The sequence below is a fragment of the Cervus elaphus genome, chromosome 12 (genome assembly GCF_910594005.1).
Source record: "Cervus elaphus chromosome 12, mCerEla1.1, whole genome shotgun sequence".
Lineage (NCBI taxonomy): Eukaryota > Metazoa > Chordata > Mammalia > Artiodactyla > Cervidae > Cervus > Cervus elaphus.
The window spans coordinates 41,607,372-41,623,212 of NC_057826.1; the positions used below are offsets into that span (position 1 = coordinate 41,607,372).

A 15,841-nucleotide genomic window follows, 5' to 3' on the forward strand; every position below is an offset into this window, starting at 1 on the left:
CAGTAAAAGACATCTTGACTTCTTTTTTCAACTAGATATGAAGAAGCTGAAGTTCGGAAAAAACTTGAAGAAAAGGACAGACAGGAGAAAGAGCAGCTGCAGAAACAGAAAAAGCAGGAAGCAGAAAGAGAGGATGATGGCACATCAGATAAAAGTTCTTTGGAAAAGGTACTGGATGCCAAAGACAAAACCCAAAAGGTATTTCAGGTTTATTCTGTGAGCTCGAAAGACTGGTTCTTTTTGTCAGATGATTTTCTTAAGAAGAATTGAAATACCACTATGTCTTTTCTTTTTAGGCAATAAGGATAATATTTAATGTGTTTTCATTAGAAATTGAATTAATTCTAGCTTTAGTTGATTCCAGATTTTTTTTTTCTGATGTTTCTACAGTAATATGTTGTGTGTATTCATTAGTTTTTAGCAGTCACTATAAACTTTACTAGAGTTGTGGAAAGGGCATTTGAACTGTGATTCAGTATATCTGAGTTCGGGTCCCATATCAAGTCTTGCTTAACTGTTCTGGGACTTAGTTTGGCCGATGGAGGTCTTAAAATAGATGATCTTTAAGTCTCTCCTTTGTAATAAATGTAATTTACATCAGGGAAAGATTTGGAACACTGTTTCTTTGGTATGAAACCTTTTTTCTATTCTTATTTTTCCCCCTTTACTTTTTTTCGTCTTTTCTCTGTCCCAGTTCCCCTTCCTCTTTGTCTCCTTCTGGTTCCATCTTGTTCAAAGATAACTTGTAGTCTTTTCAGCTGTGTCATTTGTTTGCCAGGAACCGTTAGTGAGACCTGCCAGTTATCACTATAACTCCCTGCCTTTAACCTCCTCAGAACCTATTCTTTGTAAAATGTAATTCCTTAAGCACGTTTGAAATTCATGTAAAGATTTCTAATTTAATTTTTCCTAAGTGTTTTGTAGCTTTCACCTATCATTTGTATGTAGGTAATCACTGATTTCATTAAGAAGTAGTAGTTGAATTGCTTCTCACAGTGGGCTAGGCACTGTGTAAAAAGAAGTGAAGAAATCCAATCTTTTGATTTTAGGAACTGATAAGATAAATAGTACTGCTGTAGAGACATATTCATTTATAGGTCAAATGGCTAATAAAAAAAAAAAAAGATTCCCAGAATTATATGAACGAACTTTTAAACTTTGATTTTGCTGCTTTTCCAACAGCAAGGCTATCTTTCGTTACTTTTACTTTTGTTTAGCCTTTTTATATTGAAAAGAGAATACAATTAAATTCTGTTAACACAGCTTCAATAATCAACTAACGTTTGCCATGGTTTTTATCTGCCCCTCTTTCTTCAATCAAATTCTGGACGACATATCATGTTACTGCTAAATATTTTAGTATGCATCTCAAAGAAAGGAACATTTTTCTTAATAACTACTGTGCTGTTTTCCTGCCTCACAAAATTAACAATAATTCTCTGATATAAATTAAAGCCTAGTCTATATTTATATTTACCCACTTGTCTCATAATGATTTTTTAGAGTTGATCGGTTTGAATCAGGATCTAAACAAGGTCCGCTCATTGTCTTTTGGTTGCAGTGTTTCTTAAGTCTCTAAAGCATCCTGTACTTGAGTCTCCTTCTCATTTTTCATTTCTTGCATTTGGCTTTTTAATACTAGATCAGTTCTGTAAAATGAACCACATTATGGATTTATCTGATTACTTCCGCCTGTGTCACATCACTTGTTCCTCTGTCTCCTGTATTTCCTGTAGGCTGGAAGTTCAACCTAAGAGCTCGATTAGATTGAGGTTCAGTTTTTTTTTTTTTTTGACAAGAATGCTTCATAGGTGATACTGTGTACTTTATATTATATCATATTAGGAGGCACATAATATACTTTTTTTTTTTTTTTTACTTTTAGTGCTGCAGAAATAGATCTATACGTTCTTGTGGGTCCTTAGTTTTCCCATCTGCAAAATAAGTTAGTACTTTAGAGCAGGGGTCCACAGCCTCTGGGATCTAATGCCTGATGATCTGAGTGGAAGCTGACATAGTAATAATAGAAATGAAATACACAAAGAATGTAACGCACTGGAATCATCCCAAAACCATCCACACCCTGGTCCATGGAAAGATTGTCTTCCACAAAACCAGTCCCCGGTGCCAAAAAGTTTGGGAACTACTGCCTTAGAGAATTATCCCATTTTATCTTGGTTAGGAAATACAAATTTATAAAATTTTGTATTTATTCATTTTCCTTTAAGTCTATACTGGAGGATGCTGAAGGGAATGGGATTTTTATTTCACTATAAGAAGTGCTGGCTTGTTAAGTTAAAGACTAAATTTCTCTAATAATCTGTGCTTTGAAATCATATTTTGCCTTTAACTGGAGAAGAGTTTGAGGAAATGACATATGAATGTGATATGTTACTAGTTGTTTTATCTGTTGTCAGAGTTGTCTGATAATGCCATTACTGTTTGTATTTTTATAAAATGCCAATACCCTGCACATTGCATTTCCTAGAATTTCCTTTCAGTTTCAAAGAAGTATTAAAGTTGAACTTTTTCTTTCTGTAAAAATTTTTGTTTCTATTAAAGTTGAAACTTTTTTTTCCCTGTGAAATAGATAAATGGTGAAAAGAGTGAAAAAAATGAGACTACAGAGAAAGGTAAGTGTGTTCAGAAAGAGGGAGTTTTTAGGTTATTATTGAGATCTTTTGATCTCGGATTTTACACAGTGAGATCTTAGCATTTCGTTTAATCTATACGTGAGCGTCTATCATTTTTCCTGACTTGTACAATAATACTGAAGATGCACTATAGTCTATATCTAGATATCATAGGGAATATTTTTGGTAATATGCGTTTGAAAACATCAAAATTACAGTCGGTACTTGTCATTTTTCTTTTTCCCCAAGATGTACCTTAGCATAGTGGTTAAGAGCCTGGAGTCTCAGAAGTCAGACTTAACAGGTTTGAATACACTCTTCTGAGTTTCACTTTGAGCTTATTACTTCGCCTTTCTATTTCAGTCCCCTCCCCCCCCATACGATGGGGATAATAATTGCATCTATTTCTTAGAGTTATTGTAAGGACTGATTGAGTTAATACATGTGATACTCTTAGAACACAGTAAACTTCATATAAGTAACTGTTAGTACTTATGAGTCTAAGTGGTAGACTTAATTATTCAAAGCCTTTTTCATTCCCCTCAAAAAAAGTCTGAACCAGTAATTTGGATGTTATCCATAGGTGGTGTTGATGTGCCAGTAACAAGGGTGTGACCTAAACAATAAGACTTAGGCAGTTACCTAAGTTTTCCTCTCTCAGAAAAGATTTAACTTCAACAGTAATTGTAACACTAAAATTATCTATTTAAAATATTGCCATACAACAGTTTAGAAAGTAAAACTGAGTATAGTAAGGGACCTTCCTAAAAGCTGTTACCAATTCATTCTAAGATTAGTTTTTATCCACATGTTCTTTTGTATCTCACCCCGCTTAGATGTTACCCTTCTTGGTGGTTTGTTTTCACTCTTCAGACTGTTTTAATATCAAAGTGATCTTGGTGGTTAGAAAAGGAAGTAAGATGGTTATTAGCAACTGGGTATTTTAGCTTTGGAGGTAGCATGACTATATTCTTCACACAGGTGAAATAGTTCTGTACATATTTAAGCCTCCTGGTAGTACTTTTCAGTCTTTCACTTCAGGTGGTAGAACCTGGAAGGAAAATAGCAACATAGGGAATATTTATGTTGGCTAAATATTAAAGGGCTCAATATTAAATATTTTATGCTTGAGGAGCCCTGTGGTCCTTACATGAAAGCAGCCATAGACAATATGTAAACAAATGAGTGTAGCTGTGTTCCAGTGAAAACAGGTGACCATGGTTAACCAACCCCAGATGGGGGACACAGATAACAAACTTTTGGCTTATTATTCTAGGAAATCTACAAGGTTTTCAGATAGCCCCCAAAAGACCCTAAGGAGACTTTTAAACTAGAATATTTTCATGAGACACATATTATGAATATTTTATACAACAGCAGAGCCAACACCAGATGTAGTTGTAATATCACCAGCAAGTTTTGGTATTTAAGTCTTTATAAACAAAGCTTTGAACTAGTTTCTTGATAAATGTCAAAAGCAAATTGTGTATAAAGTTAGTTTAAAAGGTAATAAATAATGTGATACAACAGCAAGTATACAACACTTCCAGGAAAAACTATGCTTGTCATGTGGTCAGTGATATGATAGCACATGGAACTGGGTGTTTCTTGTCACTTATATTGTCTCTCTCAATTCCAAGGAGCAATCACAGCGAAGGAGCTATACACAATGATGATGGATAAAAACATCAGCTTGATTATAATGGATGCTCGAAGAATGCAGGATTATCTGGATTCCCATATTTCAGATTCTCTCAGTGTTCCCGAAGAAGCCATCAGTCCAGGGTGAGTCATTGTATATATATTTAGATAAAATGGTAAACTGTGGACAGTAGTAAATGTTGCAACTTAGCATCCATGCTAAATGTGGCAGTCTCTTCTTTTCCTGTGGTCCTTTTCATTCTTTGTTCCTCAGTGGCACACCTTACCCTTTCTGTAGGGTAGTGTAAAAGACATTCCGGTTTGGCTATTTCTTCCTGTCTGTGGCATTAGGAGCCTTATTAGAAGAGGAATGAAACTGCTTTCATATGTCTTCTTTCCCCAGGTGTTTGTTGAGTAATTTCTCCTGTTTTTTATTTTTGAGCTTGTGAATCATATCTACAAAACTGACTAGATCATAAACTAGTTGAATTTTTTTATATTTTTAAGTTCCCCATACTATTACCTGTGGTAAGAGAGTACACAAATACTTTCTTGAAGAAGTAACAGGTTAGCTAAGTGATTAAGAAAAAAATATAGGTTCTAAAATCAGGCTGTGTTCAGACTGTATATTTCTGTCACTTACTAGCTACATTACTTCTAGCTAGTAATCTAACCTCTCTTAAGCCCATGTTTCCATCTGTGAAGCTGGGATAATAATAGTACCTATCTGAGAAGTTTTGAGAAGTTTAAATGACAGATTTTACATATGCATACATTTAGCACAGTGCCTGGCACTAGTAAGGACCTACTAATCTTTTTATTTCTTTTTTAATAAGACAGCCTTTAACCTGTAAAAGAATTTAAAGTTACTTGCATGAATATATTGTATATTAGAAACTATTATCATAATAGTGACAGAGCTAAAACTCCAGTTCCATGGCTGTTTTGATTATTATGAGTGTTAGAAAAATTATATAACTTCTCTAGCTCTTAGTTTATGAGACTGGATTAGTTAAAATCTATGGTATAACTTAAGGAATCTTAAAAAGATACATTTTTAGAGTTAGGTAATAAAATTTGCACATTGCCGAGGCTTATAATTGCTCAACCTGAAGAATAGAGTGCTTTGTAAATATGCTATTTAAAAATGAGATTAGAAAAAAAGACAAAGGGGGAAAAAAGAAAAAAAATTTTTAAGTAAAATAAGAATTTTTAAAAAAGGAAAAAAATGAGGTTAGAGTACATAGTCTAATCAAGTAGGTATGAATTTTTCCAGGATTTTAAAAGACAGAGTTATGACTAATCTTCCATGGTCCTACCTATACTAACAGAATGCTGCTGGCTTTTGTTGATTATCTGTTTCCCAAAATGCAAGAATTTGACTAATGTGAAACTCAAGGTGAGTTTAGGTTGAAGATTGAAGATCAATGAATTGCATACCAAGAAAATGATTACCTTTTAATTTCTGTTTCAGTCCTTCTGAATTAGTTAAAAGATGTTTCAGTTTGTTGCTAGCTTTCCTTTTTAGTATTTGTTAATATCCCCTTCTTGCCAGAGAGCAGGCCTCAGAGTTCTCTACAGGTAACAATATCTACAGCTATCTGATGGTGAATACCTGTATTACTAGTATTTTATATATATACAAAACCACTTTTATCCTAAGTATTTAGCCCAGTCAGTTTTCAAAAACTGAGTGCATCCATTTAGCTAGCGACCAAAAAACAGAACATTGCCATCACTCTAGGAGCCCTCCCTTACGCTACCTGTCTGTGGCTACCCATATCCCCCGTCCACCCAAGGGAGCCACCAACAGGTTTGTTTTGTAGTTTATATAAATGGAATTACACAGTCTAAAGTCTTTAATGTCTGGCTTCTTGTACTTGACCTTCTGTTCGTGAGAGTCATGTATATTATTGTGTGCGGTTGTAATTTGTTTATCCTCATTGCTGTATGGTTATCTATTATCTGAACATAGCATAATTCACTGATCTGTTTTATTTACTTTTAGGATTATCCTTTATTTATTGGACATGATGCTGTTTTTTCATGCATATAGGAACATACACTTTCCTGTTAAAAACAATTCAAGTAAAGGTTCACTTTCAATTAAATAGTTAAAACATTACATAGTAGACAAAGGAGAGCAGAGTTGCAGCAACTTGTGAAGGGGGTACGTGAAGGACTGAAGTTTGAGGAGTACTGACTTGATATTATTGCTTTCCAAACTAAAGTTCTGAAGAACACTAAGGAGTTTTTAGACGAAGTGTATTTAGGCAAATATATCCTTAGAGTCAGAAATTGTCCTTAAGAATATCATGTTTCAGTTTTCCTCCTTCTTTGTTGACCAAGCATCCTTTTAATCTCTAATCTTTGTATATCAAGTGAGACTTAACTATAAAACAGTATTTTATATTTCTTTTTTTCCCCTTATTTCCTAGAAGATATGGTAACCAACATTGTTATATAGGAACAAGTTTTTTTCCTCTTAAATTATCTAAACCATTTAGTTTTACTTAAAATACAAATTTTTGCCCAGTTTGCCAGTATCACCAGTTAAATACTGAAATGCCTAGGTGCTTTGCTAGGAATAATGTGGAATTCCTTACCTGGAGGTGCAAATCTGTATTATTCATTCCATCATTTCAGCAGATATTTACTGAGCACTCATGATGGGCTGTTACTGTGGTTCTAAGAGCTGAGGCTAAATCACTGGACAGAAATCTTTGCTTCATGGAGCTAATATTTTAACAGGGTGGTAGAATAGGTGAGACAGACAATAAACCTTAAAATGTACATCTGCCAGTGATAAGTGCTATGGAGATGATTGTGTTAAGTGTGTATGTTGGGGTGAGTATTAAACATTTTAATCCATGAAGGTTTCATGGAGAAGCTATCCCTCAGCTAACCTTGAGATAAGGGAAATGAGTGACGCAGTTACCTGAGGAAAGAGGGTTTCCAGGCAGAGGGGACAGTAGGAGCAGAGGTGCTTTAGGCAGGAGCATACGTGCCCAAACCAGGAGTTACAAGGCAGCGAAGAGTGGAATGGAGTTGAGCGGAATAAGTTAAGCAATGATAAGAATGTTCAAGTAATAGGAATAGAGGTAGGAGCCATGCCCTGGGCTCTTTAGGTAAGAATTTAAGCTTTTGTGTGAGCAAAGGAGGAAGTGCAGAACATGCTTTAGTGTAGCCTTGGTATCATTCACAGGTAATGATGTAGCAGGCAGCACAGCAGAACAGCTGAGAGTGTACACACGTGCTAGTGGCAACTGTAACCTCCTTTGCGCCTCAGTTTCCCCATCTGTAAGGATAATAATGCCTATTTTATAGGAGTATAGTGAGGATCTAGGGAAGGTCAGTGAGAATAAAACATTTAGAATAGCACCTGGCACATAGTAAATGCTGTACGTGTTTGTTAAATAAGCATTTTGGTATTTGGTTACTTATTAATTATCTGTATAGGTATAACAACTGAAATATAAAAGTGTTACCCTTCTCCCCCATTATTTATATTTGACTGAGATGTACTCAGATGAGTTCCTATGTTTTCATTTTTTGCCCCCCACCCCTTTTTCTAATATTAAGGGTCAAGTGAGTCTGTTTCTTTCAGTCTCTAATAATTACTAAAATATATTTTAATATTATGCATTAGTGAAGCTGTTAAACATTTTAGGCTGTTCTTAACATATAGTCTGACCTTAGAAAGGAAACTGTCTTAAAGTTTGCTATGATATGGGGAGTTCCCTGGCGGTCCAGTGGTTAGGACTCTGCTCTTATTGCTAAGGGCTTTGGGTTCAGTCCCTAGTTGGGGAATTAAAATCCCAGAAGCCCCATGACATGGCCAAAAAAAAAAGAAAAACGTTTGCTATGGTATGATAAAGACTGTAGAACAAAACTCAGTGTCTTATAATAGTATATTAGGACCTCTTATCTACTTTCGCCCCAATACAAATGTTAATACATTTCAGAGTCACTGCTAGTTGGATTGAAGCAAACCTCCCAGATGATTCTAAAGACACATGGAAGAAGAGGGGGAGTGTGGATTATGTGGTCCTTCTTGACTGGTTTAGTTCTGCAAAAGATTTACAACTTGGGACAACTCTACGGAGTCTGAAAGATGCACTTTTCAAGGTTAGCAAGTTTCCTTGTTAGTTTACTGTAATTGCAAGCCTTCTCTGGTTGTTAGAAAGGTATGTGGACTAGTTGATTATCTTAAGGACATGAAGATCCATCATGCTTTGGTTGTAGACTTTTAAGAAATTCAGATTTAAAAGACTAGTTTTGCATCACCCAGTAACATTAAAATGATCTTAATAGTAGGATAATTAGAACTTTCAGAAATTAAATTATCTGGAAAATGCTGTTTTTGTTATGAAACATAAAGGAAGAAATCACTAAGGAAAAAAGACTGATAGATATGACAATAAAATAAAAACTTAGGTGTGAAAAAATGTACCGGATTTGAAGGCAGAAGGCAAAAATATTTGCAACAGATATGACACTGATTTAGAACACCTAAAATCTGAAGAGTTTTTGTAAATAAATAAGAAAATTACTTAAGATAAAATGTTGATGTAAGTAGTAGACACAGACATAAACCGAAGATATGAAAGTGACAAAAACATAAAAATATCAACATAACTAGTAATCAGAAATGCAAATTCAAACAGTTAATGTCACTGTCGTGAACAGATTAACAAAGATAAAAATAATACTCGGTTTAATATGTTAAGTTATTAAACAATTATAGCACTAAATGCTGGTGAGCATGTGGTAAGAAATAAAACTCAGTGTGCTGGTAGGAGGGTCAGTTGATGGAATGTTGTCCTCTAGGAGAGCAGTCTTAAAAGCCTTGAAACAATCATGCTTCAAAGTGGGAAATCACAGAATATACCCAGGTGTAGGCTGATATATGAAATTGCCAGTATTCACCTAGTTTTCACTAAAAAAAATGACAGTTTCATATAGGTAAGCCTAAGGTACCTGTAAGTTTAGTACATATAAAGATGATATAACAGATCAGTGAGGAAAAGATGGACTGAAATAACTGGTCTGAGGACAGCTGGATAGCCAGTAAGTAAAAGAAAGGATCTCTGCCTTATTTCTTAGACCACACTAGATTCCAAGTGGGTAAAAGACATAAATATGTTGATTGAAACAATGAACTACCAGGAAAAACCATTGATAAATGTTTTTATTACCTTGATCCTGAACCAAAGAGGCTCATATATTTGACTGTACTGAAAATACCACAAATAAAAAGTCAGGGAAAATATTTGTAATAAGACAAAAACTTATTTTCCTTAATACTCAGAGTACATTCACTAAGAAAAATAGCAATCTGTAGAAGAATGGGCAAAAGATGAGATTAAGGTAAGGCATAAAGGGTTGATAAATGTATTGAAAGATGTTAAACTTCACATATAAGTGCTAATACAACTCATTTTATGTCCACCAGTTTGGTAAAAATTATAAGGACTTATAATGGGCATTCTCATATACTGATGGTAAATGTGTAAATTGGCATTGTCTTTAGAAGGGCAGTTTGATGGCATCTTTTAAGCTAATGGTTTTAGTAAATTATTGTACAGAAATACACAAACATAATTTTAAAAGTTCATTTCAAAGATTAGCAATATATATTGAAAGCCTTAAAATGTTCTTGGCCTACCCTCTCCACTTCTAGGAACTTTTCCTAATGGAGTCAATTAGGTATATGTATAGGATCTTTAGTAGCATTTTTTATAATTAAATAGGAAAAATAATAATTGTTGAAACAATTGATTCAGTTTTGGTGTGTGTGTGTATATATGTGTCTGTATAAAATAGAATATTATCTGGTCATTACAGATGATGATATAGCTCTTTATGGATAACAGATGATCATATAAAAGAAAAGCAGTGTAAGTTTCATTATTTTATTAAAAATGAAAAAGTATATATAGAAAACAGAATAAACTAAAATGTTGGAGTGTTATTTCTGGGTGATAAGGTTATATTATAGAAGGTTTTTATTGTATGTTAAGTTGTGTTCCTATTTTTCTTCTAAGATCATGGATTACTTGTGTGATTTTAAAAACCTGATCTAAAAAAAAAAACCTGATCTATCCATTTGTTTCATTAAATGCTGAATTTTGAATTCAGCTGTCTCTTTTTTTTGTAATCATTTACAAGAAATGGATCTTTTAAAAACAATTTAATATTCAGGTTTGTTGTGTTTTTAGCTGTCAAGAGACTGCTGCCATATTAATAAACATAGTATTTCCTTATTTTATAGTGGGAAAGTAAAGCTGTCCTGCACAAGGAACCTTTGGTTTTAGAAGGAGGCTATGAAAACTGGCTCCTTTGTTATCCACAGTATACAACAAATGCTAAAGTTACGCCACCCCCACGAGGCAAGAATGAAGAGGTGTCTGTCTCATGTATGTATGTGAAAATTTTTGTTTAAAATTGCTTTGGTAAAATTTAAAATTTTTTCTGTTCTCAGGCTAGTGTTCTTGGTTGTGTGTGCATTTGTCCTGTTAGATAGCAGTTTGCTTTTAGGCATAAAAAATACAAGATGTCCACAGTCTGAAAGTTAATGTTTATCAATTCATTAAGACTGTTGTGGTTGTCACTGCTTACTTTATGTTTAACTATGACATAGAACATGCATGAGACATGAAATACTGTTTGTGGGATTTGCTCTTCTTTCAAGAATATATTTATCTTTTGGGGATTTTAGTGGACTTTACTTACCCTTCACTGGAAGACTCAGTTCCTTCTAAACCTACTGCCCAGATGATACCTCCTATAGAAATCAGTGAAAATACAGAATTGATAAACAGTCAAAATGAGAGAATGGGACCACTGAATATATCAGCTCCAGTTGAACCAATTGCTGCTTCTAAATCTGATGTCTCACCCATAATTCAGCCAGTGCCTATTTTAAAGAATATTCCACAGGTAAGTGTTTGGTTTTCTTTTAACTTTATTATGTCTTTTCTTTTAATATTATATTAAGTATATAGTATAGAAATATGTATCTAGTGTATATATACCTTCAGTATTTTAGAAAGAAAAATAGTGAAAAAGTCTGTATTCCTCTATTTTTGGTATATTGGTACATTTTTGCCATTAAAAGAAGCTTCACTGTAATTGTCTCACTGCCACAGCAATATCAGAACAGATAACTGAAAGGATTTTCAACCTAACTGGGTCCATTTAGTATAGGCAGTACTAATAGAAGACAGTTTAGCACAATGAACTTGAACAACACTTGCAGGTGTTTATTATAAATTTAATTCATAGTATTTTCCCAGATAGTTTGGCTTACAGATGATAGATATATGATGTCAGTATTTTGGTTTTGAAATAGTTCTTTAGTTTGATTGCCTTAGACTTTGACACATAAATAATAGGCATATTTTAACAATAATTGTTTAAAAGAGCTTACATAAAATATGTTATAATAAAAAATTATAACATCTTTCTTGTCACTAGATTTTACTTAAAGGAAGGTAAACTAATTCTTTCCTGTGCATTTTCCAGTAAGATTTTTTTTAGCATTTTAAATTTTTTTCTCAGATATTTAAATAATATTTCATATTTGAAGTAGGTAACATCTGGTTTGTGGAGCAGGCTCTGATTAGAAAATTTAGTCATTTTTTGGTGATATAAAATAAAGCCGTTCATTTCCTCATTCTTTAAGGCCTACTTTTAATATTTCTGATTAAATCTTAAGACTAATTTGAATAATTTTTTCTTAAAATGAAAATTTTAAGAAATTTTTAAAAGAGCTATGACATTGCACTTCCTTTCAATTTAATCAGCATGTTATTTAAACCATAATCCCTGTGTGACTTTCTGAGATATGTACAATTTATGAATTGTACCTTGATAAACATGTACTATTTAATACAATCAATAATATGTATCAATAAATAAGTACTGTTTAATAGTCACTGGAGCACACACACATCAAGAAGAGAAGTTCTGACTGAAAGTGGGTATCATCAGGGAGGTCTTCATGGAGGAGGTAGTATTTTTATCTGGGCTTTAGGAGTGGAGTAGGATTTAAGGGTGAAAGAAACAAGTGGAAAAATTGTATGACTAAAGGCACAAAGCATGTTCTGGGATTGGTAAGTAGTTCTGACAGGTTTGGGCACAGCTCTCGGACAGAGGTGAGTGTGATGATAGATAAGATTGGAAAAGTGGACAGAAGTCATCAAGAGAGACTTTGATCTCTCATGGAATTTTGTCCTGTAGATGAAAGAAAATCGCTAAAGAATTTTAAACTTGAAAGTAACACGGTCATAGCTATGCTTTTAAGATGAGTGGAAAATGTGGATGAAAACATTTATTTTGATCCCTGTTCACCTTTTATTGTTAACCTCATCCTCATAGTGTTTGTTCTGACTTTATTCACAAATAAATTTAGAAAAGGGTGGGGGAAAGGAAGGGTTTTTTTTTTTTGAGTGAAGAGGCAAAAAGAGAAGAGCAGAGGAATGATTCCTTCTTGTGGTAGTGTTTTCTAATGGGAAAAACATACAGTTCATTTTGTAGGAACACTGTACAGGTTGTTACTGGCAGACATTCTCATTTTTATTTCCGTGAATGTCTCAAGAAATGATGTTAGGGTCATTTTTAACAATTTTGTAGGGTTAATATGTTGTTAAATTGAGGTAATTACTCAATTTTAATTAGTATCTTATCTCTTATGAAAGTTGTTCTGGAATATTTTATTCATGCTGTCTGCAACATTTTATTTACTGTCACGCACAGTCTCTACCCTCCTGGAGCTTATGTGCTAATAGAGAAGAAGATTTTAAACAATTACAGTTGTTTGATCAGAATCCCAGTACGTACTAAGAGGGAAAAGAATAGAGTATTATGAGAGCATATATCAAGAGGCTTAGCTGGTCCTCAGGGATCAGGGAAGTCTTTTCTAAGGGAGAGATATTTAAGCTAAAACTTAATGTTGTGGGCATTATCTAGCTGAACAGCTAGTATAAAGGCCTGACTTGGGAAGAAGCATGGCATCTTTGAGGAATTAAAGATAGGTGCAGGGTAAGTATGGCTGGTGTATCAAGTAGTATGAGATAAGATTGGGGAGATAGGCAGAAGGGAGACCACACAGGCATGGCAAGACTTTAGATGTAATCTAAGTACAATGAGTGGTTATTGAAAGTAAGATTTTAAGTCAGTGATCAGATTTATGTTTTAACATGATTACTCTGGTAACAGAATGGAGAAACAAATTTGAAATATCTGAAACTCTTGAGTTTTTTGATTTGAGCAACACATAGTGGGCACACCCATGTGTTTGTTGGGGGAAATCATGAATTCAGTTTTGGCCATATTAGGTTTGTGGTATATGTGAGATACTCATGTGACGACACTGAATAAGCAGTTGGGTATGTGGAAATGGAACTTCAGGGGTGCTCAGGTCTGGTTTTTTTATGTTATAGAATGAAATCTTCATACACGGAACATATCAGGGTATTGAAAGTGTGGAATCAAGAGGATGTAAGTGCTAAGTGCCTTATGAGAAATCTAGACATTAGGTCATTTACAAATAGATGTTTTGACAGATGTTGTCTCCAGAGAGTGATGGTTCTTTTTATCACAACTTGATATCAAGAACTGAGGTTATTGTGTTCCTGGATTTCAACAAAAGGATGTTTTTCTCTGTATTTGTTGATACAGATTGATCGTACTAAGAAACCGGCAATCAAATTGCCTGAAGATTATAGAATAAAATCTGAAAGTACAGATCATGAGGAACAGTCTCCTCAGAGTGAAAAAGTTGTTCCTGATCGTTCCACAAAACCGGTATTTCCCCCTCCAACTGCCATGTTAACAGATGAAGAAAAAGCTCGTATTCATGCAGAAACTGCTCTTCTAATGGAAAAAAACAAACAAGAAAAAGAACTTAGAGAAAGGCAGCAAGAGGAGCAAAAAGAGAGACTGAGGAGGGAAGAACAAGAACAAAAAGACAGAAAGGAACAAGAAGCTGAAGAAAATGAAATCACAGAGAAGCAACTAAAAGCAGAACAAATGGAGAGGAAAGAAAGTGAACAGGCCAGGAAAGAAGATAAAGAAACTTCAGCAAAGAGGGGCAGAGAAATAACAGGAATAAAAAGACAAAGTAAAAGTGAACATGAGACTACTGATGCCAAGAAATCTGTAGAAGATAGGGGGAAAAGGTGTCCAACCCCAGAAGTGCAGAAGAGATCAACAGGAGATGTGCCTCATGCCTCTGTGGCAGGAGATTCAAGTTCAGGCAAGGTAAGCAGAAACAGTACAAATTGCCAACTAAGTGTAAAGAAATGTACATAAAAAGTGACACCAGTAGCATTGCATAAACAGGGTAGACATTTCAACTGATTTTCTAGTAGATGATAGGTTTGTACTGATCCAATTACATTTGCTTACCTGCTCTGATTGGTTGGGACTGGAATTGCTTTTCACGCCTATGGAATGCAATATATTTTTGCTAATGGAGATAAATAGCTACAGTCTTCATTTTTATGCTTGATGTGTGATCATCAAAAGACTAGAGTGAAATATAATCTTCTGATCTCACAATGGAGGAATTAGGTGCCAAATATTTATATGATGAAGTTTGTGTCTGCTTAGAATACGGCCAGTTTATCTTTGTGTGTAATGGTTTTATTTGTCAAGTCTATGTCATTTGTTTGTTCGTTCATCTGATCAAAAATATTGGCAGTAATCCCATTAATGTTGCGTTTTCCTACCCTTGGCTGTTACTCTTCATTGATTTTCATAATTTTGGAGATTTTTTTTCTTTTCTTTTTGGCTGCCCCACACGACTTGCAGGATCTCAGTTCCCCAACCAGGGACTGAACCTGGGCTTCGGCAATGAAAGTGCCAAATCTTAACTGCTAGACACTACGGCGCTCCACTTTGTCTTTGTATTGGGATATAGCCAATTAGTAAACAGTGCTATGATGGTTTCAGTTGACTAGCAAAGGGATTCAGCCCTACCAGAAAAGATTTTTTTAACCTAATAATATCATGTGTGCTTTTCATGGACCTTTTTTTTTTTTTGGTCTATTATGCAATATGTACCTTTTCCTTTTGAACACTAAGTGTTTTGGGCTTTTTAAAATCCTACTTTGTTTTTATTTTTTTCCTTCCAGTTTTATTGAGATATAATTGACATACAGCACTATATAAGTTTAAGATGTACAATATAATGATTGTATCTTATGGAAATACAAAATTTAAAAGAGTAAAAAAATAAATTGTGGTAAGAACTCTTAGGATTTACTTTCTTAACAACTATCATATGTAACATACAGCAGCATTAATTAGTCATGTTGTACCTTATATCCCTGGTACGTACTTATAACTGGAAGTTCGTTCGACTGCCTTCCTCCAATTTCCTGTTCCTACCTTCCACCTCTGATAACCACAAGTCTGATCCTTTTTCCTATGTGTTTGTATTTTGAAGTATAAATGACTTACAATACTATGTTAGTTCCTGTTACACAACATAGCTATTTGGTGTTTCTCTACATTTCCAAATGATCACCATAGTAAGTCTAGTTATACTGTGTCATCAT

The 15,841-nt window shown here is 34.2% G+C and overlaps 1 protein-coding gene across 3 annotated transcripts in view; it reads left to right on the forward strand.

Moving 5' to 3' along the window:
- The window catches only part of USP8 (ubiquitin specific peptidase 8), a 47,913-nt gene that overhangs the window by 21,565 nt on the left and 10,507 nt on the right, over nt 1-15,841 (forward strand). For 2 of the 3 annotated variants that reach the window (XM_043920966.1, XM_043920967.1), the window contains 7 exons: nt 36-198; nt 2,591-2,633; nt 4,274-4,418; nt 8,240-8,402; nt 10,549-10,693; nt 10,996-11,216; nt 13,959-14,540. In XM_043920966.1, coding sequence (XP_043776901.1) covers nt 36-198; nt 2,591-2,633; nt 4,274-4,418; nt 8,240-8,402; nt 10,549-10,693; nt 10,996-11,216; nt 13,959-14,540 — 1,462 coding nt within the window. The remainder of the gene's footprint in view (nt 1-35; nt 199-2,590; nt 2,634-4,273; nt 4,419-8,239; nt 8,403-10,548; nt 10,694-10,995; nt 11,217-13,958; nt 14,541-15,841) is intronic. The other variant, XM_043920968.1, reaches the window with a different exon arrangement.